This window comes from Bufo gargarizans, chromosome 1 (assembly GCF_014858855.1).
Source record: "Bufo gargarizans isolate SCDJY-AF-19 chromosome 1, ASM1485885v1, whole genome shotgun sequence".
Lineage (NCBI taxonomy): Eukaryota > Metazoa > Chordata > Amphibia > Anura > Bufonidae > Bufo > Bufo gargarizans.
This window is the reverse complement of record NC_058080.1, coordinates 359,067,883-359,090,516: the sequence shown is the minus strand read 5'-3', so window position 1 is coordinate 359,090,516 and position 22,634 is coordinate 359,067,883. Positions and strand designations below refer to the sequence as shown.

The 22,634-nt window shown below is 40.9% G+C and overlaps 1 protein-coding gene across 1 annotated transcript in view; it reads left to right on the top strand.

Annotated features, from left to right (window-relative positions):
* LOC122929708 (cartilage oligomeric matrix protein) overlaps positions 1-22,634 on the top strand; it is a 139,224-nt gene that overhangs the window by 32,426 nt on the left and 84,164 nt on the right. Inside the window, exons 4-10 of the mRNA XM_044283371.1 lie at positions 1,819-1,994; positions 4,794-4,931; positions 10,270-10,338; positions 13,317-13,472; positions 18,096-18,200; positions 20,494-20,601; positions 21,846-22,005. Of these exons, the coding sequence (XP_044139306.1) occupies positions 1,819-1,994; positions 4,794-4,931; positions 10,270-10,338; positions 13,317-13,472; positions 18,096-18,200; positions 20,494-20,601; positions 21,846-22,005 (912 nt within the window). The remainder of the gene's footprint in view (positions 1-1,818; positions 1,995-4,793; positions 4,932-10,269; positions 10,339-13,316; positions 13,473-18,095; positions 18,201-20,493; positions 20,602-21,845; positions 22,006-22,634) is intronic.

The following is a 22,634-nucleotide window of genomic DNA, read 5'->3' as shown; positions in this document are numbered from 1 at the left end:
ATGTGGGTATATCCTAGCGATATGCCCCCATTGTCTGAGATGAGGCAAACCCTTTAATGACAGGAAATTTCACAAAGTGTAGCTTTCCTGTAGTATTATCTTACAGCACTGAGGACTTGATGGTGTTGGCGGGTGCCAATTGCTGCATTGTACCTTGCATTACCAAGTGATTAAGATAGGGTTATCCCAAAATTGTTATAAGTATCTAAGATAAGTACATTTCATTTTAGTTCAAAAGAGTAGAAGTCTTCCATACCCAGTGGAGTTGGCTGCGGTTTTTGGCTGTGCCACTAACTCCTGCACTTGCTGCCCTTACTTGTCAGCAGCCCTATTTTTCAAATTCCATTTTTTATTTAGTGCTATATTTGAGTTTACTGGAATAACTAAATACGAGATTAAGAGGGATCTGGAATATGCTAGGAAAATGAACCATGTTATTGTAGGTTATACCAAATAGGAAATCGTAGATATTTTTGTGTAGTGCCCAGTTCTGATGTATGTCTACTATTTAGTTCTCTTGTAGGCAAAACACTGTTCTGCATTGGCAGAAGATATTATTTCCCTTTCCAGAGAATCTTTAGCTTTCCTTCTTTTGTAACTGATGCCAAGACAAAGTAATTTTACTATCTCAGTAAGCCAATGCAGCATCTCCATTGCCAAAAGAAAAGACAAAAAACAAGTCATATCCCTTGATATTCACGTCTAACTGAGCCAAACAGACATACGGAGGACAGCTTATAAAACAAGATGTGTTATTACACAGTGAGCAGGTCACAGGGGAAAAAAGAAGGAATTAGAGGAAATTGCTCCTATGTTCTGTTGACATGTAGCAGCAGACAGTACGCAATACCCTGTTCTAAATAAAGATTTCATTATCTAACCTCCATTCTGCGTATACGTGTAGCCACCTTGCAATTAAAGGGTTTTCAGGGAAAATTACATTTAGATTCTCATATGTTCTTGCATAAAATGAAAGAAATGTGTTATATAAATGTCACTTCATAGAACTTTAATAGAACTTTCAGAATTTGAAATGGAAACTGGAACACAAGGTGATTGAAATTTAGTTAGGCCAAGTACTAATACCTTTATGACCCCAATATGTTAAAAGAGCCACAGGAAATTATTACACTTGTCCCGATATTCATATTCCATCAGGATATTCATTATGGTGGCATATCATCCAATACTTTGCTAAAACTAAGCTAGTACACGTAAGTCTGAGGTGCTTAAAGAGCAACTAATTTTTTTAAAAAAATTCTTAAACCTAGTATAATTAAATATAAGGAACTTGGTAATATATCTTATAGAAAAAATACATCTTTTCCCACTTATCAGACTGCTCTCCTCCTCCCCCCAAGTGCCCCCTACACTGGTTGCTATCTCTTGAATCAGTGATAATATTCATACACATTAGTCCATAGACTGAGAGTTCAAGTTACAGTTGCTGCCAATAGAAGTTTATAGAGCAGGGAAGGGAGGATAGAGCAGTTACAGAAGAGACATAATCACATCGTTTTTACTATCTCACCCCAGCGCTGGATTTGCACTGCTTAGTATTGCAGTACATAATGTGTTCCCCTGCGATGGAGATAGGGGAAAACGATGTGTATGTTTATGCTGCAGGTGACTGGTTACTAAACCCCAGATCTCTGGGACTCCAACTAATTTTTTAAGACTTTACAAGATCTAGCAAGACTTTTCTATCTAGCAAAGTTTTGGAACCCACGTGGTCCAAACATGTGTAAATTCAACTTATATTTAAATATAAGGTATTGGTTTAAAACAATTTGTTATTATTTTTTTTGTTCTTCATAGGTATACATCCAGTTCCCAGTAAAAGTCAAGTTGTTACTATAGCTTATCCAAAAAGATGTGTTCCTAATCCCTGCTTCTCAGGAGTCACCTGTACAGAAACTTCATCTGGATTTAAGTGTGGCCCATGTCCACCGGGGTATACTGGAAATGGAACTCACTGTACTGACATTAATGAGGTGAGGCATGTTGATACGAAAAGTACAAGGTGTCAGTAAGGAAGCACCCATAAAAAATTAAAATGGAAGGGGAATATGGTGATCCTGTTTTAAATGCAAGCTCTGGGGGAAAAGGAAAACACTTGTTGGACCATGTCAACAATTTGGCAAGCATCTTAAATGCTTCAATTTTTCAAATGATAAGGCAGGCGTGTGTCACATGAAACTGGTATAGAATTTCACAAGAAAATAAATGTGTTTGCTTCATAACATAACTTTATTTGTTGTCATGTTAAAACGGAAAGGCTAGTTTCACATCTGCAGCATGGATATCCAGCCTCCTGATCTGGCAGAGATTGATGTGAATTGGTTGGTCAGACATAAAACCGCATTTAGCCAAATCTCTGCATTTTTGCCAGAATACAGGCAGATCTCCGCTGGCCCCATTATTCTTAATGGGGCCGGTGGGCATCCCATTTGCATCCGGATCCAGAGAATTCCAGCAGGCTATTCTCTGCCAGAACAGCCTGCGGGAATACACGCAGCAGATAGGAAAACAGCCTAATTTTTCTTCTGTACTGGCAATGTGAAGGATGGCATTATGCGAAGCACAACATGTTGAGATCGTCCCCTATCTGGGGAGCGAAGCACACATGTTATTGCAGACTGTTTTGAGAAATTCCATGCTGGAATTCTAGTTCCTAAACTTTTTGGTTTGGAAATTGCACACAGATTATACACCGAGAGCAATAAACGGACACAGACAAAAAACTTATTCTTCATAGACATCTTCACAGATGGGCCACTTACTATCTTGTCATGGATGTGACATTAGTGTATATTATATATATCAGTGTATTGTTGGCCAAACCTGCAGAGAAAAGCGTGTTCGTCTGACAGTCTTTAATGTATGGGGATCTTCTGGCTCTCCCCCCGATAGATAATGTTGAGGAAGAGAAGGATCAGTCAAAGTGAAATGTTTTTCCCCAATCCTTTTTTTTCCTTGGAGATAAGCTACCACTAGAGTTGTCTGGAAGCGGCTTTCCATCCTCTCCTTATTGAATACACATACATGGCTGAACCGAAGGTGGATGCGTGTGGGGGAGTTGGGAGAGATAGCTGTCAGCCAAGTGGACGTTGGCCAACAGCTACTGAATGTGTACGGTCAACTTTAGAACATTGCAAAGTCCAAAGGAAGTGAGCTTTCTTCCCAAGTAGACAACAATCAAAAATCACAAAGATGAAATGCATTTAGCAAATTGCAATCTTGCGTTTCTACTGAGGTTCACTTGATGTTCACACTATCCACTTTACAGGGCACAGCCAATCTTCCGCAAATGTTGCAATTTCTTCCACTGCTGTTCTCCTATGAATGCTACACTCCCTTACAAGAAACAAAGTTACAAGGATTTCAAATAGTGTAGTACTGCTAGTACAGCTGACTCTCTACACAAGCTTTTATTCTACTCACACACATTAAAAATACTGTCAGCTTATAAAACATAAAGTAAATGTGCTACTTGAGGTCCACCCAACTCAAGTTTTGCGCTAACTTTGTCTAGGTCTCTGTAACATTAGCTGCATTAGTGTGCAAGGTGGTTGCTGTGAACATTAAATTAATAGCAACAGAGATGCAAGATTATGGTCTACCACATTTAGTTTTGTGATTTATAGAGCAGAGCTGGCCACATTTCCAACATTTCAGATTAATAATACAGGTCATTATGCCTCACTTATCAAAACTGCCTAGCGGACCTGATCGACAATTGGGCACGAATATATGAATCGCAAATTTTAATCGTGAATATTGCCACTCCGAGAATTCGCAAAGATTTAGAATATAGTGCTATATATTCGTATTCTCGAATATTCTTTTTATTTTATTTTTTATCAGTAACCTTCCTTCTTGCTTGTGGGCCAATGAGAAGGCTGCAATGTCTTTGTCTGAGCTTAGCAACATCCCTAGCAACCAATAGGAAACTTACCTACCCCCTACTATATAAGAACCTCCCCAGCAGCCATTTTCTGTATTTTTATGGGGTTCTGAGAGAGACAGCAATGTCATTGCTGTGCTCTGTGCTTTACTGTTTAATTACATTAGATAGTTAGTTAGTTAGTTAGTTAGTTAACTTATATATATATAATACAGATAGTTAGTCGGAGATAGTCAGTGTAAGTTAGATAGTGATATAGTGAAGCTGATAGTTCTGCTGTCCATACATACATGCTACAGACATAGTGCTGCGATGTACAAGTTCACAACAATACTTGGTGCACCAATCAGTAATATGTAGTCAGACCTGCTAAAATGTGAAGTTGCACGTATTGTGCAAAAATATGCGCATAATTAATTGCCGATATGCACAATCACAAATATATTGGAGCACTCTATCTGCATATAAAGCTATTGTAATGTTCTGCTATGCCAACAGTGACCCACGCCTGTATTGCGTGCGCAATACATGCATATTACATTGCCGATTTTCGAATATTGCCCCTGCCACTTATCACTAATCGAAAACAATAACCAATCAGAACTCAGCTTTTATTTTTTAAACTGCTCTGGAAAAATGAAAGTTGCACAGTGTATCTTTTAGACATTTTTGATAAAAAGAGGCCTTACTGTAAATAGTGCTTAGAGCATTAGATTTCACCTGTTGGAAAAATGGCTATGAACTAAAGTTATAGAAATCTCTGAGAGCTGTGATCACACTTCACATATTACTGTTATAAAGAATTTGACACTTTTCTGTAATTTAGTTTATGATGTGTGAGAAGTGACTTTTTTGAGATTATTAATAAATGAATGTGTCTTTTTAGTGCACAGCAAATCCTTGCTTTCCGAGTGTCCATTGTGTCAACACCTCCCCTGGCTTTCACTGTGAACCATGCCCTCTTGGTTATATAGGGAGGAGAGTTGAAGGAATTGGTTTAGAGTTTGCTAGAGCAAATAAACAGGTAATCTGTGGAATATAGTTTTTGTTTCATTAGAAATGTTTTATAAATTAAGAAACATTATTAAAGTTTCTTAAATTTTCAGTTCAGTAGAGAATATACAGTATGTAGGTGTAAGGCTACATTCACACGACTGTAGTGTTTTGTGGATACGAAAAAGACAGATACAGGGCTGTGTACGTTCTGCAATTTTAGACAAGAATAAGACATGTTCTATATTTTTTTGCATGCCCGCGGAACAGAACTACGGATGCGGACAGCACATGGTGTGCTGTCCGCATCTTTTGCGGCCCCATCGAAATGAATGGGTCTGCACTCGTTCCGCATCAGTGATGCGGACCCATTCATACAGTCGTTTGAATGTAGCCTAAAACTGACTGTAGATCTACCCTAAGAGAAATTTTCAAATCAACTTTGAAATTTGTAAGAATTGGAAGAAGACTTTCTGAAATACCAATTGGATGTATTTTTGCAGATTATGAATAAAAATAATAATGATAAAGGGGTTTTCAGCTTAAATTACAACATGCAGGCAGACAAGTTGGATTGTGGTGACCCACGGTGATATTTTTTAAATTCTGGTTTCAAAACATTGTTTATACTTTTTTTTACAAATGGTATTGTTTTTAATGAATTTAGAGAACTTTTAAGCTTATTCTACTAATGTTGTTTTATAAATTTCATCCACCTACTATTAAATAAATAAATAAATCTATAAATCTCTCTCTATACACACAGTATATACGCATATATTATAGACATAATTAAAGAGCATCTATCAGTAGATTTGCACCTATGACACTGGCTGACCTGTTGCATGAGTGTTTGGCAGATGAAGGCATCTGTGTTGGTCTCCTTTTCATATGTGCCCACATTGCTGAGAAAAATTATGTTTTAATATATGCAAATGAGCCTCTAGGAGCAACGGGGGCGTTGCAATTACACCTATCTGCATATGCTGCTCCTTCTGCACTTTGATTGACAGGGCCAGGCAGTGAAAACATCATCACACCTCTTCTGAAGTTGTTTTGCAATATCTGCAAAACGCATACTCTTGTCATGTTCCAAAAAATATCAGGGCGGAAAAATAATTAAGTGAGATGTATACTATCTATGGAAGGAAAATGTCAGAAAGTGTCACACTGACTTAGGGTATGGCATCACGGTCAGGTCTCCTGATGCAGCTTTAGATGTCAAAATCAGGAGTGGATCATAAAAGGAGAGAAAGTATAAGGGCTGTTTCACACGAGCGGATGCCGTGCGTGACATCCGCTGCGTGAATGACAGCCAAGACCCGATGCGGACAGCAGAAGCACGGAGCAGTAACATGAGTGATAATGCTCCGTGCCTCTTTGTGATCTCTTTACTACGAAATCACAGTGAGATAAAGTTGTCACTGTGATTTCGTAGTAAAGAGATCACAGAGAGGCACGGCGCATTGTCAGTCATGTTAATGCTTCGTGCTTCTGCTGACCGCATCGGGTCTTGGCTGTCATTCACGCAGCGGATGTCACGCACGGCATCCGCTCGTGTGAAACAGCCCTTAACCCCTTAAGGACCAGGCTCATTTTCACCTTAAGGACCAGGCCATTTTTTGCAAATCTGACCAGTGTCACTTTAAGTGCTGATAACTTTAAAACGCTTTTACTTATACAGGCCATTCTGAGATTGTTTTTTCGTCACATATTGTACTTCATGACACTGGTAAAATAAAGTCAAAAAAATTAATTTTTTTGCATAATAAAATACCTAATTTACCAAAAATTTGGAAAAATTTGCAAATTTCAAAGTTTCAGTTTCTCTACTTCTGTAATACATAGTAATACCCCCAAAAATTGTGATGACTTAACATTCCCCATATGTCTACTTCATGTTTGAATTATTTTGGGAATGATATTTTATTTTTTGGGGATGTTACAAGGCTTAGAAGTTTAGAAGCAAATCTTGAAATTTTTCAGAAATTTACAAAAATCCAATTTTTAGGGACCACTACAGCTCTGAAGTCACTTTGCGAGGCTTACATAATAGAAACCGCCCAAAAATGACCCCATTCTATAAACTACACCCCTCAAGGTATTCAAAACTGATTTTACAAACTCCGTTAACCCTTTAGGTGTTGCACAAGAGTTATTGGCAAATGGGGATGAAATTTGAGAATTTCATTTTTTTGCCTAATTTTCCATTTTAACCCATTTTTTCCACTAACAAAGCAAGGGTTAACAGCCAAACAAGACTGTATCTTTATTGCCCTGACTCTGCCGTTTACAGAAACACCCCATATGTGGCCGTAAACTACTGTACGGCCACACAGCGGGGCGTAGAGTGAAAGGTGTGCCGTATGGTTTTTGGAAGCCAGATTTTGCTGGACAGTTTTTTTGACACCATGTCCCATTTGAAGCCCCCTGATGCACCCCTAGAGTAGAAACTCCATAAAAGTGACCCCATCTAAGAAACTACACCCCTCAAGGTATTCAAAACTGATTTTACAAACTTCGTTAACCCTTTAGGTGTTGCACAAGAGTTATTGGCGAATGGGGATGAAATTTGAGAATTTCATTTTTTTGCCTAATTTTCCATTTTAACCCATTTTTTCCACTAACAAAGCAAGGGTTAACAGCCAAACAAGACTGTATCTTTATTGCCCTGACTCTGCCGTTTACAGAAACACCCCATATGTGGCCGTAAACTACTGTACGGCCACACAGCGGGGCGTAGAGTGAAAGGTGCGCCGTATGGTTTTTGGAAGCCAGATTTTGCTGGACAGTTTTTTTGACACCATGTCCCATTTGAAGCCCCCCTGATGCACCCCTAGAGTAGAAACTCCATAAAAGTGACCCCATCTAAGAAACTACACCTCTCAAGGTATTCAAAACTGATTTTACAAACTTTGTTAACCCTTTAGGTGTTGCACAAGATTTAATGGAAAATAGAGATACAATTTCAAAATTTCACTTTTTTGGCAGATTTTCCATTTTAATATTTTTTTTCCAGTTACAAAGCAAGGGTTAACAGCCAAACAAAACTCATTATTTATGGCCCTGATTCTGTAGTTTACAGAAACACCCCATATGTGGTCGTAAACCACTGTACGGGCACACGGCAGGGCGCAGAAGGAAAGGAATGCCATACGGTTTTTGGAAGGCAGATTTTGCTGGACTGGTTTTTTGACACCATGTCCCATTTGAAGCGCCCCTGATGCACCCCTAGAGTAGAAACTCCAAAAAAGTGACCCCATTTTAGAAAGTACGGAATAGGGTGGCACTATTGTTGGTACTAGTTCAGGGTAGATATGATTTTTGGTTGCTCTATATTACACTTTTTGTGCGGCAAGGTAACAAGAAATAGCTTTTTTGGCACGTTTTTTTTTTTGTTATTTACAACATTCATCTGACAGGTTAGATCATGTGGTAATTTTATAGAGCAGGTTGTCACGGACGCAGCGATACCTAATATGTATACAATTTTTTTTTATTTATGTAAGTTTTATACAATAACTTCATTTTTAAAACCAAAAAATTGTTTAGTGTCTCCATAGTCTGAGAGCCATAGTTTTTTCATTTTTTGGGCGATTATCTTGAGTAGGGTCTAATTTTTTGCGGGATGAGATGACAGTTTGATTGGCACTATTTTGGGGTGCATATGACTTTTTGATCGCTTGCTATTACACTTTTTGTGACGTAAGATGGCAAAAAATAGCTTTTTTTACACCGTTTTTTTTTTTTTACGGTGGTCACCTGAGGGGTTAGGTCATGTGATATTTATATAGAGCCGGTCGATACGGACGCGGCAATACCTAATATGTATACTTTATTTTTATTTATGTAGGTTTTACACAATGATTTTATTTTTGAAACAAAAAAAATGATGTTTTAGTGTTTCCATAGTCTAAGAGCCATAGTTTTTTCAGTTTTTGGGCGATTATCTTGAGTAGGGTCTCATTTTTTGCAGGATGAGATGACGGTTTGATTGGTACTATTTTGGCGTACATGCGACTTTTTTGATCACTTTTATTACCTTTTTTGGGAAGTAAGGTGGGCAAAATTTCAATTTTCTCATAGTTTTTATTTTTTTATTTTTATGGCGTTCACTGTGCGGGGAAAGTAACATGACCGTTTTATAGATCAGGTCGTTACGGACGCGGCGATACCTAATATGTGTAGTTTATTTTATTTTTTTAATTTTTATTCAGTGATAAATGTTTTTTTTTTTTATCTTAACTTTTTTCACTTATTCTTTTTATTTTTTGACCCAGACCCACTTGGTTCTTGAAGATCCAGTGGGTCTGATGTCTGTAAAATACAGTACAGAAACTATATAGGGTACTGCACTGTATTTTACTTACACTGAACAGATCTATGCTTTCAGCACAGATCTGTTCAGCACCATGGACAGCAGGACGCCTGAGCAGGCGTCCTGTTGCCATGGGAACCTTCCCCGTCTGCTGAGTTATGGTCAGAACTTCGCAGACGGGGAAGGGTGAGGACGGGGCTTCGGGGGGCTCTCTGGGGGCTCTCTCCCTCTCCATCGGGGGGCTGCAAAGGCACAGCAGCCCCCCGATCGGAGAGGGAGGGAGCTCCCTCTTACTGTTAACCTTTTCCATACAGCGGTCCGTACGGACCGCTGTATGGAAAGGGTTAAACGGCTGACATCGCATCAACGATGTCAGCCGTTTATACCAGGGTGCCAGCAATGTGCTGGCACCCTGGTATACCCACTGTACACCAACGATTACGCAATAGGAGGCGGGCGGGGGATCGCGATCCCGCCTGCCGCACCGCCCGCCTCCCGCAACGCCCCCACCGCCTGCGACACCCCCCCTGCACCACCCGCCGCCATCAAATCATGCAGGGGTGCAGGGGGGGGGTGTACTATATTGATTTTAGGCACTCTAAAGTTTCTGATCCCCGCGGTCAGGGACCGCGGGGATCAGAAACTGCAAAAAGCGCAGCAAACCGCAGGTCTGAATTGACCTGCGGTTTTCTGCGATCGTCGATGCGGGGGGGGGGGGCAAATGACCCCCCCCTGCATTGTTACAGGATGCCGGCTGAATGATTTCAGCCGGCATCCCGTTCCGATTAACCCCCGCGGCGCCGGCATCGCTATTTAAAGCCATGACGTACCGGTACGTCATGTGTCCTTAAGGACTCGGGAAACATGCCGTACCGGTACGTCATGTGTCCTTAAGGGGTTAAAGGACAGAATTCTCCTTTTTTTAATTCACTGGCTTCCAAAACTGACCCTTTGGCTGTGCACTTACAAGGAAGGAAGATGGGGTAACTGTGTTATCTTTGTCAGCTTTTTAATCATTATTGGTGATCCTACATTTTTTTCTTATGCCCAGATTTGTCAGGATTTGGACGAATGTGAAAACAAGCCATGTCCTGCTAATACTGTCTGCACCAATACCAAGGTAAACGGGTTAACTAATCCCATTTTACAAAATCTAATCCTTTCAAATTTTGAATTTTTTTTTTTACACTGACTGACATTTGTAACACCAGTCTTAATATTTCTGCCCCAATATTCACAAAGAACATGCACTACATTACCAACACATTTTTCCAACATGATTCAAGAGATGTGGACAGTAGTTTTATCTTCTCGGACATTTATGGCATATTGCTATGATATCAGATAGATGCAGGTCCCTTCTCTGGGTCCCACACCTATCTCCATAATGGACCCCCGAAGGAGAGTCCACTGTGCATGTGCGGTGTGCACTCCATTCATTATTATGGGAGTTCTGAAAGTAGATGAGCAAATGTGCCATTGCTCCACTGACCTCTAAGAAGTAAGAAGTAAAGGTTCTCATAAACATATACCTGTATATCAAAATTGTCTAACTAAATTCTGGCCTCGTTGCCCATAGCAACCAATCAGAGCTCGGCTTCCATTTCTTAAAGTGCTTTGGAAAAATTAAATTATATTGGTGGTAACTATAGGCAACAAGGACAGTTTTTTCCCCGCCTGTCAAGCACTGGAAAGGGATGTAGTACTACGAGGGGAGAGCGGTGGCCATCAAAATTCTGTCAAAAATTCAATTAATAGGATAAAGTTGGACAAAAATGTGTAGCCATGCAGCAAATGTATAAAATATAACATCCACTTGGTGCTACTGTGATAAATATGATGCATCTGTATACTGCCTGTCTAACTTTACACATTATACATTTCAGACAGAATTATACATCCGTTCCAATATGTCCAAGAATAAAAATCAGAAAATAATGACTCCAATTATTTATCTAAATAGATCTCCAGGCAAAAATATACAAACCGGATTCCCAAAAAGTTGGGACACTATACAAATCGTGAATAAAAACTGAATGCAATGATGTGGAGGTGCCAACTTCTAATATTTTATTCAGAATAGAACATAAATCACGGAACAAAAGTTTAAACTGAGAAAATGTACCATTTTAAGGGAAAAATATGTTGAATCAGAATTTCATGGTGTCAACAAATCCCCAAAAAGTTGGGACAAGGCCATTTTCACCACTGTGTGGCATCTCCCCTTCTTCTTACAACACTCAACAGACGTCTGGGGACTGAGGAGACCAGTTTCTCAAGTTTAGAAATAGGAATGCTCTCCCATTCTTGTCTAATACAGGCCTCTAACTGTTCCATCGTCTTGGGCCTTCTTTGTTGCACCTTCCTCTTTATGATGCGCCAAATGTTCTCTATAGGTGAAAGATCTGGACTGCAGACTGGCCATTTCAGTACCCGGATCCTTCTCCTACGCAGCCATAATGTTGTGATTGATGCAGAATGTGGTTTGGCATTATCTTGTTGAAAAATGCAGGGTCTTCCCTGAAAGAGATGACATCTGGATGGGAGCATATGTTGTTCTAGAACCTGAATATATTTTTCTGCATTAATGGTGCCTTTCCAGACATGCAAGCTGCCCATGCCACACGCACTCATGCAACCCCATACCATCAGAGATGCAGGCTTCTGAACTGAGCGTTGATAACAACTTGGGTTGTCCTTGTCCTCTTTGGTCCGGATGACATGGCGTCCCAGATTTCCAAAAAGAACTTTGAATCGTGACTCGTCTGACCACAGAACAGTCTTCCATTTTGCCACACTCCATTTTAAATGATCCCTGGCCCAGTGAAAACACCTGAGCTTGTGGATCTTGCTTAGAAATGGCTTCTTCTTTGCACTGTAGAGTTTCAGCTGGCAACGGCGGATGGCACGGTGGATTGTGCTCACTGACAATGGTTTCTGGAAGTATTCCTGAGCCCATTCTGTGATTTCCTTTACAGTAGCATTCCTGTTTGTGGTGCAGTGTCGTTTAAGGGCCCGGAGATCACGGGCATCCAGTATGGTTTTACGGCCTTGACCCTTACGCACAGAGATTGTTCCAGATTCTCAGAATCTTCGGATGATGTTATGCACAGTTGATGATGATAGATGCAAAGTCTTTGCAATTTTTCGCTGGTTAACACCTTTCTGATATTGCTCCACTATCTTTCTGCGCAACATTGTGGGAATTGGTGATCCTCTACCCATCTTGGCTTCTGAGAGACACTGCCACTCTGAGAAGCTCTTTTTATACCCAATCATGTTGCCAATTGACCTAATTAGTGTTAATTGGTCTTCCAGCTCTTCGTTATGCTCTAATTTACTTTTTCCAGCCTCTTATTGCTACTTGTCCCAACTTTTTTGGGATTTGTTGACACTGCGAAAATTTGAATCAACGTATTTTTCCTTTAAAATGATACATTTACTCGGATTAAACGTTTGATCTGTCATCTACGTTCTATTACAAATAAAATATTGACATTTGCCATCTCCACATCATTGCATTCACTTTTTATTCACAATTTGTTTAGTGTCCCAACTTTTTTGGAATCCGGTTTGTATATATTTTTTTACATTAATTTGGCTACTTTTGTGCAAGCCCTAAGCAGCAAGTCTGCAACTGGTCGACGGTCACTGTTCTGCTAAGTGCAAAACAAATACACCCACAGAGACGAAAAAAACACAAAAAGGTGTTTGTACGGAACTGTGTCGAAACAAGGCAGACAATATGTTACCAAATAAGAAGACAGAGGGTATTCAAAAATCAGTGTCAGACTGGGGTGCTTAGGGCCCACTAGTAAAATTTATTTTGGGGGCCCACCGTACGGATACATTCAAATATTACCTACTCACCCAGCAGCAAGATGCTACCAGATAATTTAATATGGGAGGTCCCTGCAGCAACCTTTGAAAGACTTAGAGGAGCAGCACCGCCACGAGTGATAGAGAGGACCCAGTCTTGGAGATCCAGTTTTTTTTTAAGAAAGGGAAACAAAGCAGTGCCACCCCTTCTGTGTTCTGGAACTTTTTTATGTTTGAACAATATATGTACAGTACATTTCCTTTTTATGTGTTTGATAGGGTTCGTATAAATGTTCTGCCTGTAAGTCTGGGTCAGGAGGTGAGAGCAAAATCTTTGCTTGTAAATCTGAAAGGAGGTGTCCAAATGGTGAGATTAGCAAATGCCATGAAAATGCAGATTGCGTTATGGAAAGGGATGGATCCATAGCATGTGTGGTAAGAATCTTCTTTTGTCTTAATGAGAACCATTTACATTTATGTTATTTATTACGGCTGTATTAGGTAGAAATATTACTTTTACTTCCATAACTTTCAGTGCACAAAATACACTTGCAATTTCTGGATATTACTATATTATTGCCTCATAAGTATAAAAGGGGCATCCCCATTTTACAACGGTGTAACACATCATAACATTCTGATTTAAGGGGATGCTCCCTTCAGCATATTAACTATAGCACAACCCCATTCATGTGAGTACATTCACTAACACTCTTAGACCTCATGCACACAGCCGTAGTGCGGCCATTCCGTGCACTGGGGACAGCAATTGGCGGTCCCCAATGCACAGGCAACATCCGTGTGGCAGCCGGGTCGGATCGAGACCCATTCAACTTGAATGAGTCCGTGATCTGTCCACACCACAAAAAATAGAAAATGTTCTATTTTTTTGTGGTGTGGAGACTCCGTTCTGCACCACAGCTCTGGATTGCGGCCACATGGCATGATCATGATGACGCACTTGCATCACTGCCGTGCTGTGAATGAGAACCACATGGTCGTACAAGCCACAGTGGGCTCCAATTAAGTAATTAGGACCACACTGTTTAGTCGGTCTGCATTGTTAATGGTTGTGAGGTATTGCAGGTGTTGATTGGCCATGAACAATGCAGACCACTGCAGGTGCACAGTACTCGACCACAGTGTGGCCGCATTGCAAAGACCAAGACCCCGCCAAGGTGTCATACCCTCATAGCTGAAAAAGTATTATGTATTTGCTCTTCTTTGTACAATGAATAAAGTATGACTTGATGTCAGGAGTAAATTATACAAGCAGCACTACTGCCAATGCGGCTGCCCAGGCATTCTAATTAATAGAACCTGTGCATGACCCTCCGCATTTGACTGAACCCAACAATAATCTGCTGAAGATCGAATGTAGTGCTGACTGTCCATGGCCGTTGGCTTCTCCCTGCTCTCAGTGGCCACAAGCGCCAAAATAGTCACCTCTCCTGCAATGCTTTCCAGGTAGCTGTCAGTGCCCACCTCCTGCCTGTGTCTGCTCTGGTCCCATGCTTTCTTCTGTCTGCTAAGTCTGTCCCAGGCAATGGTTGCATGTTCTTGTCTATTTTAGGTGCTTCCCCTGTGGGAGGGTGCCTGAGCACAGGTCTGCGCATGTGAAAAAAAATACAAGACGGATCCGTCTGTCCTCATGACAAGCAGAGAGACGGATCCGTTCTTGCAATGCATTTGTGAGAATGATCCGCATCCGTCTCACAAATGCTTTCAGTCACATCAAAATCGACGGATCCGGCGGGCAGTTCCTACGACAGAACTGCCCGCCGGATCACACTGCCGCAAGTGTGAAAGTAGCCTAAGCTAGACAGTCAAAAGGTCACTGTTTCCCCTCCAAAGCTTAGCTCTACATATTCTATTATAGATTTAGGTAACTTTCAAATCTGCATTTTTTTTTATTCAGGTTTTAAGATCCGGCAGAGGATCTCAGAACCTGAATAAAATGGATCAGTTTAATTTAACACAACTATGAATTCATTCCATTTCATATGCGGTTGTATTAAAATGCAATGGAACAAACCGGCATTGTAGGTCAAAGGGTGATGGATCAGTTTTTTTCAGTAACGAAAAAAAATAAATGGATTTGGCACCATTAACTTACATTGATTTTCATGCCTGATCTGTTTTTTTTCCATTTCATAGACCGGATAGAAAACTGCAGTTTGCTGCAATTTTGTGTCCGGTCGCAAAACGCAACTGATGCATCCTGATCAGTTTTATCCCCATTGACAATGAATGGGGACAAAGCATAGGTAGAAAGTCCCAAAGTCTCTCAGTATTAGGCCTCCTGCACACGACTGTATGGCTTTTTCTGTATTTTGCGGTCCGTTTTTCACGGATAAGTTTTTTCAGTTTTTTGTTTCAGTAGTGTTTATACTTCCGTTCGGTTTTTCCATTCGGTTTTCATTTGTGATCCATTTTTTGCGGATCGCAAACGGAAACGGAAGCATACAATAATGTTTAAACAGTAAGTACGTGTATGTTAAAAAAATTGGGCTGGGCATAAAATTTTCAATAGATGGTTCCGCAAAAACGGAACAGATACGGAAGACATATGGATGCATTTTTTGCGGGACCCATTGACTTGAATGGAGCCACGGATCGTTATTTGCAGGCAATAATAGGACAAGTTCTATCTTTCAACGGAGCGGAAATACGGAAACAGAATGCATACGAGTACATTCCGTTTTATTTTTTTGCGGAACCATTGAAATGAATGATTCTGCATACGGACCGCAAACGAAATCTGCAAAAACGAATCGGAAAAAAAATACGGTTGTGTGCAGGAGGCCTTAATTGGCTGTATATGATAACAGCGCAAATTAACAGGATTTATTACATACGTTGTATGCATGTATACAACGGCATCAGGGCCGTCTTTACCAAGGGGCAAAAGGGGCAGCTGCCCTGGGCCCAGTTGCTCCTGGGGGGCCCAAGGCAGCTGCCTCTTGAGCCCTGCTAGCTACTGCCCTGGGTGTCAGGCTGTCTGCTACACAGGCATCATGATCGTACTGTGTTAATGATCTTAATTCTAGGACCTTAATGAGTTTTGCTCTAGGACCTTAATGACATCATTACCATGTTACCAGTAACCTAGCAATTACTGGTCACATGGCTATGAGGTCTTCACAGGTCCTACTGAGTGTTGCAGAAGTTAACTGTGGAGCTTTTTTGTGTAAAGATTACATCAGAAAAAGGTGACAGGGGCTGTTATGTTAATATACTGTAAACTACTGTATAGTGGGGTGCTGTATACTGTGTGGTGGGCTGTATACTGTGTGGTGGGCTGTATATTGTGTGGTGGGCTATATATTGTGTAATGGGCTGTATATTGTGTGGTGGGCTATATATTGTGTAATGGGCTGTATATTGTGTGGTGAGCTGTATACTGTGGGGGGGGGGGGTGGCCTGTATACTGTGTGGGGGCCTGTATACTGTGTGGTGGGCTGTATACTGTGTGGTGGGCTGTATAGTGTGGGGGGGGGGGCCTGTATAGTGGGGGGGAGTGCTATACTGCTGTACTGTATAGTGTGGGGGGCTGTATCGTGTATAGTAGGGGTGCACCGAAATTTCGGCGGCCGAAAATGTTTCTGCCGATATTTTACATATCGGCCGGAAATAGCGGGGAGGGACTGGGAGGAGGAGCTGGGGGCCGGACTACTGGAGCTGGGGGCCAGAGAACAGTGAACGCACCGGCCCCCAGCTCCTCCTCCCAGTCCCTCCCCGCTATTTTCTATTAATTGTACAATGGGGGGGGGGGGGGTCTGTGGATGGCACTGTTATGGGGTGGGTGGGGGTCTGTGGATGGCACTGTTATGGGGTGGGTGGGGGTCTGTGGATGGCACTGTTATGAGGTGGGTGGGGGTCTGTGGATGGCACTGTTATGAGGTGGGGGGGTCTGTGGATGGCACTGTTATGGGGTGGGTGGGGGTCTGTGGATGGCACTGTTATGGGGTGGGTGGGGGTCTGTGGGTGGCACTGTTATGGGGTGGGGGGTCTTTTAAAAGTATTTGGGCAAAAAGGCAGTTTCGGTTTCGGTTTCGGTCAAGGGGTATCCTGAATTTTCGGTTTCGGTTTCGGACCAGAATTTTCATTTTGGTGCACCCCTAGTGTATAGTTTGGGGTGCTGTATACAGTGAGGTGTTGTATACCGTGAGGTGCTGTATACTGTGGGGTGCTATACTGCTCTACTATATACTGTGGGGTACTGTATAGTGTGGGGTGCTAAGCTGCATACTGTGTGGTGCTGTATACTATAGGGTGCTATACTGCATACTGTGGGGTGCTGGGGTGCACTGTAACACTATGGTGAGCCGAGCCCTGGTCTCCTTCCTGCAGAGGCGGTGCCCACTTCCAGCCCAGAGCACTGATCCTGAGCCGCTGGAGTCTTCAGAACTGGAAGTATTTACAGTCATTCACTGGAGTCTACCAGATGTGTGGATTTTTTGTGTGTGTGTTGTGGTGGAGGGCGTGATTGCATGCTAGGGTGTGGGAAGGCGGGATCCAGGGGGCCCAAGTAAATTTTTGCCCAGGGTCCAATCAATATTAAAGACGGCCCTGAACGGCATACGTCACAGTCCAAGTTAACCCTTCAAAGTGCACTAGGTAGATAGGTAGTTGATGTCTGATGTCTTTGCATAGTAGCAATAAAGGCAAATGTCCACCAACGTCCAGGCTCCAAAGTGCCTTTGTTTCAGGACACTACACAAAAACTTATGACCACTTTTAGGCATCTTACTGTTGCCTTAGGACCTGTACATCTGAGCACTATACCCTATCAGTATGTAAGATCCCAAAGACAACAAAGGTAAAATGCCACTTTAAGCTTTATTAGCACATCAGTCATAGGACAACAACCCCTTTAAGGTTACAAGCCATTGCATTACAGCAGCTGTTCTGTTACACCATCACAATGTTACAGCTCTATTTACCTAAAATTAAGAGGCAGAAAATTGCATCCCATAAAACATGTTGGCTGATTTAACTATTTTCTTAAGCTATTTGTTTTTGTGTTAATATATATGTATGAACAATTTTCTACAGTGCAAAGTGGGATGGGCTGGTAATGGACTAATCTGCGCAAAAGATACAGACATTGATGGATTTCCAGATGAAAAACTGCGATGTTCTGATCTGAGATGCAAAAAGGTAAATTAATAATAAATAATACCATAAACTGTAAAGAAAAATATTGTTGCACCCAAGCTTCATTATGTGGCCAGCCTCCCCCTGGCTGTTTTGACAGGGCCAGGCAGTGGCAAAGCAGCAAGTGAGGGGCTGGCCACAAATGAGTCGAGCTTGGGTGCAACAAGAGCAATGGTGATGCCCCACTTTGCACCAAAGGTCTAATTTGCATATAAAAAAAGTATAAGGCTGAGTTCACACGGGCGAGAGATCCGCGCGGGTGCAATGCGGGAGGTGAACGCATTGCACCCGCACTGAATCTGGACCCATTCATTTCTATGGGGCTGTGCACATGAGCTGTGATTTTCACGCATCACTTATGCATTGCGTGAAAATTGCAGCATGCTCTATATGTTGTGTGTTTATCACGCAACGCAGGCCCCATAGAAGTGAATAGGGCTGAGTGAAAATCGCAAGCAAGTGTGGATGCGCTGCGATTTTCGCGCATGGTTGCTAGGTGACAGTCTATTCACTGTATTATTTTCCCTTATAACATGGTTATAAGGGAAAATAATAGCATTCTGAATACAGAATGCTTAGTAGGTGGTCAATTGAGGGTTAAAAAAATTAAAATAATTAACTCACCTTCTCCTCTTGATCTCATAGTTGCCGGTCTCTTCTTACTTCTTTAATGATGAGCTGACGGCTAAAGGACCTGTGGTGACGTCAGTTCACATGCTCCAATCACATGGTCCATCACCGTGGTAATGGACCATGTGATCCGGATACGCCCGTGTGAACCCAGCCTAACTCTGGAACAGAGCTTTTGATTGTGAGGTCGTTGGTGACAGATTCCCTTTAATTATGTAGTATGTAGAGAATATGATGAAATAATACAATCTATGTCTAGTCACTTTATTATACTTTATACTATTGATATATAAATAGATGTATTTATTTTTGTTACCCCCTTCCTGACCATCCTACATAAAATTGCTCCAGCATTCGGGCATTTAAAAATAGCATTCATATGCGAGCGGAGAAGGTGCCATAGCTGCTGTGTAGCACCTGGGACTAATGTATGAGATCGATGCTGTAGTGTGCGGCAGTAATCAGGAGTACATAAACTTTGTAATGATTGTTTGCTATAGTTCCCTAAGACTATGAAAAAAAAAAGTTTAAAAGTTCCCTAAGACTATGTAAAAAAAGTTTAAAAAAACATTTTTTTAAAATAAATGGAAAAATTAAAATCACCCAATTTCCCCAAAATTAAAATAAAATTACATAAATTATTTAAAAAATTAATCTCATAGCAACCGTCAAAACGGAAAAAAAGGCAAAATGACCGATTCACTTTTTTTGGTCGCTTCACCTCATAAAAATGTATCAAAATTCATACACAACCCAGAATGATATCAATGAAAAGTACAGATTGCCCCCCCCCCCCCCCCCCCCGCAAAAAATGCGTCCTCACACAGCTCCATATAGCCCCCAAGTTATGGGGATCAGACTATGGCAATGCAAGTAAAAAATATTTATTCCGTTTTAAATTTTTTCTGTATTAAAATACATGAAAAACTATACAAGTAGCATTGTTGTAATTGTACTGACCCAGAGAATAAAATTAACAGGTCGGTTTTACCACATAGGAAATGATGTAAAAAAAAAAAAAAAAAAACTGTGGAGGAATGGTGTTTTTTTTAAATAATTCTACCCCATTTAGAATTTTTTCCCCACTTCCCACCACATTGTAAGCAAACGTAAATGGTGCCATTAGAAAGTGCATCTTGTCCTGCAAAAAACAAACCCTCATAAGGCTATGTGAATGAAAAAAATTAAAAATTCATGACTTTAGGAGGGCAGGGAGTAAAAAACAAAAACTAAAAAACTGAAAATCAGCTGGGTTAAAGATAAAATTGCAATTAGTGGCACAAAGTTTTTTTTTTAAAATGTCACATAATATCGGTATAAACAATACCAGAATACCCCAAAAAGAAATGGTATCAACATGAACAATTGGAGCAATGTATCAGTATATCTCTCTATTAATTCCAAATTGCCTCTAGGCATGGAACAACCTACTTTAATAACACATAAAAGTTAGACAAGCAGAAAGATAAAAAAGAAGTACAAAACAAGGGGAGGGGGTATTGGATGATGGAACAAAATGGGGACAAGAATGGCATACTGCCTCCTTCAAGCATGTATGTATCAGCAAGTGGTCAGGTATTTGTCACAGAATCAGGTTATCTAAGTAACCATGAGGGGAATATAATAACATTTTAAATGAACTGAACTTTTTCCCCCTTTTTTTCAGGACAACTGTGTGACAGTGCCTAATTCTGGTCAGGAAGATGCTGATAGAGATGGTATTGGGGATGCTTGTGATGATGATGCTGATGGTGATGGTATTCCAAATGTACAGGTTAGTAGGGTTATTCAGAATGCAAAACTAGACTGCTATTAAAAGTATGAGGTACAAAATGAAAATCCTCAGTACATATTATATGAATCTTTTCAGTAGTCTCACAGTTACGACCTGTAGCTTCAGCTTGATGGCGAGCATGCATAGTTCCAGTACTAGGCGTTATAGGAGACTGTAATGGGGAACAGATGTGAGAGCACAATATGAAATGCACAAGATGGGGGGTCTTGCCCTTCAGCAGCCAAGGGAATATAGTCTGCAATCTGCATGGACTGCAGCTGATGCCAAGCCCACTCTCGCTGCCCATAGAAGGTCCACATAGAGAGCAACAGGGTGTCAAAAAAAAGCTAATTCTACTTGTATAAGATGTTGTATTGGTGTTGGTACAGTTCTGTGTGTAGAGTGACCCTGCTGCCTTAGTACACCTTTCTGAATGACAGAATATTTTACTTTATGTATGCTTCATATTATACAGTATATTGTGTACCTAAAAGCAGCATCAATACTACTGGTAATTATGTTATAGCAGGTATGGCAAACTGGTCTCCCCTCTCAAAGATGTTTGTTGCAGTTTAGGCATGGAAGCCAGCATATCTCAGAATTTTGTCAGCTTGATCAACTCTATTAAACCACGCATGCTCCCTGGTAGGGTTGGTCATGCTGTTTAAAACAATACCTTTGTTATGTCAGTAGGTAAAACCGTTGCTGAGAATGAATTGTTTTATGCAGATGAGCTGGTTTGAGCACCAAGCGGCTGACTGGGCACCTTGGAGCACTGCTCATGTGACAGCCCTCTGAACTAGGCACTCCTCCCTCACCCTTGATTGACTGGGCTAGACAATAAAGCAAGGGGGGCGGGGGTGCTCAGAGCAGAGAGGTGTTACAAGAGTGATGCTGTAAGGGCTCAGTCTGGCCCCTTGGTGCTTGAGCAAGGTCATATTCATATTACAAAAAATGCATATATCTCAGTAATGTTTTTATCTACAAACATAACAAAGGCATTGTTTTAATCATGATCAACCCTACCAGGGAGCATGAGTTGATGATGCAGACAGATTCTCTATAAATAATGTTTTCCATCGCTATACCCAGCCTTTATGGATTAGGGACAGGACTGAATAATAAATCTCTCTAGAACTGAGTATAATATTTCTGCTATTAAGTAACATGAAAGTATGAATTTCAATCTCAGTAACAGCTATGTATTTGTATATACTGATGAGTAAACAAGATTTCCATTGCAGGATAATTGTGTCTACTTTCCTAATACGGATCAAAGAAATGTTGATCAAGACAACTTTGGTGATGCCTGTGATAACTGCCGCAACATCAAGAATGATGATCAGAAAGACACTGACCGGGATGGGAAGGGAGATGTCTGTGATGATGACATGGATGGAGATAGTAAGTTTTAGTTGTTACTTAAATCATAGTGCAAATCAATGTGGAAATTGTATGGAACCACTAAACTCATTGGTGCAGATTTACTGACTACATTTTACAATGTTTCCTATTCTTCAATATGATGTTTTGGAAAGTAGTATGTATTGTATGCAGAATTTGCAACTGGGGTTGGGAACTGTTTCAAATAGATTAAGAAACTGTGGGAGGATCGCCATTTCAGACCCTTTTACTTTTTCACATTTTGTTATGTTGTGGCCTTGTGTTAAAATAAAAAAATAACTCCCTCCCCCAATCAATCTGAATCAATACCCAGAAATGAAAAAGTGAAAACTTAATTTATTAATAAGGAAAAACTAACATTTAGTAATTTGCTGTGACACCTTAAATTTAGCTCTAGGGGTCCCTCCTCAGTAAATGGGCACATAAATGCCCACCTGGAGTTTGCAAAAAAGCATATACTGTAAAGGACTCTCAGACTGTTATAAACAAGATTCTATGGTCTCATGAAACAAAGATAAAAAAAATTCGGTCTCAACTAAAAGCGTCATGTTTGGCGTGCTCTGGACCTCAGACTGGGCTGCAGGTTCACCTTCCAACAACTCTGTGAATGTCCTTGAGTGGACCAGCCA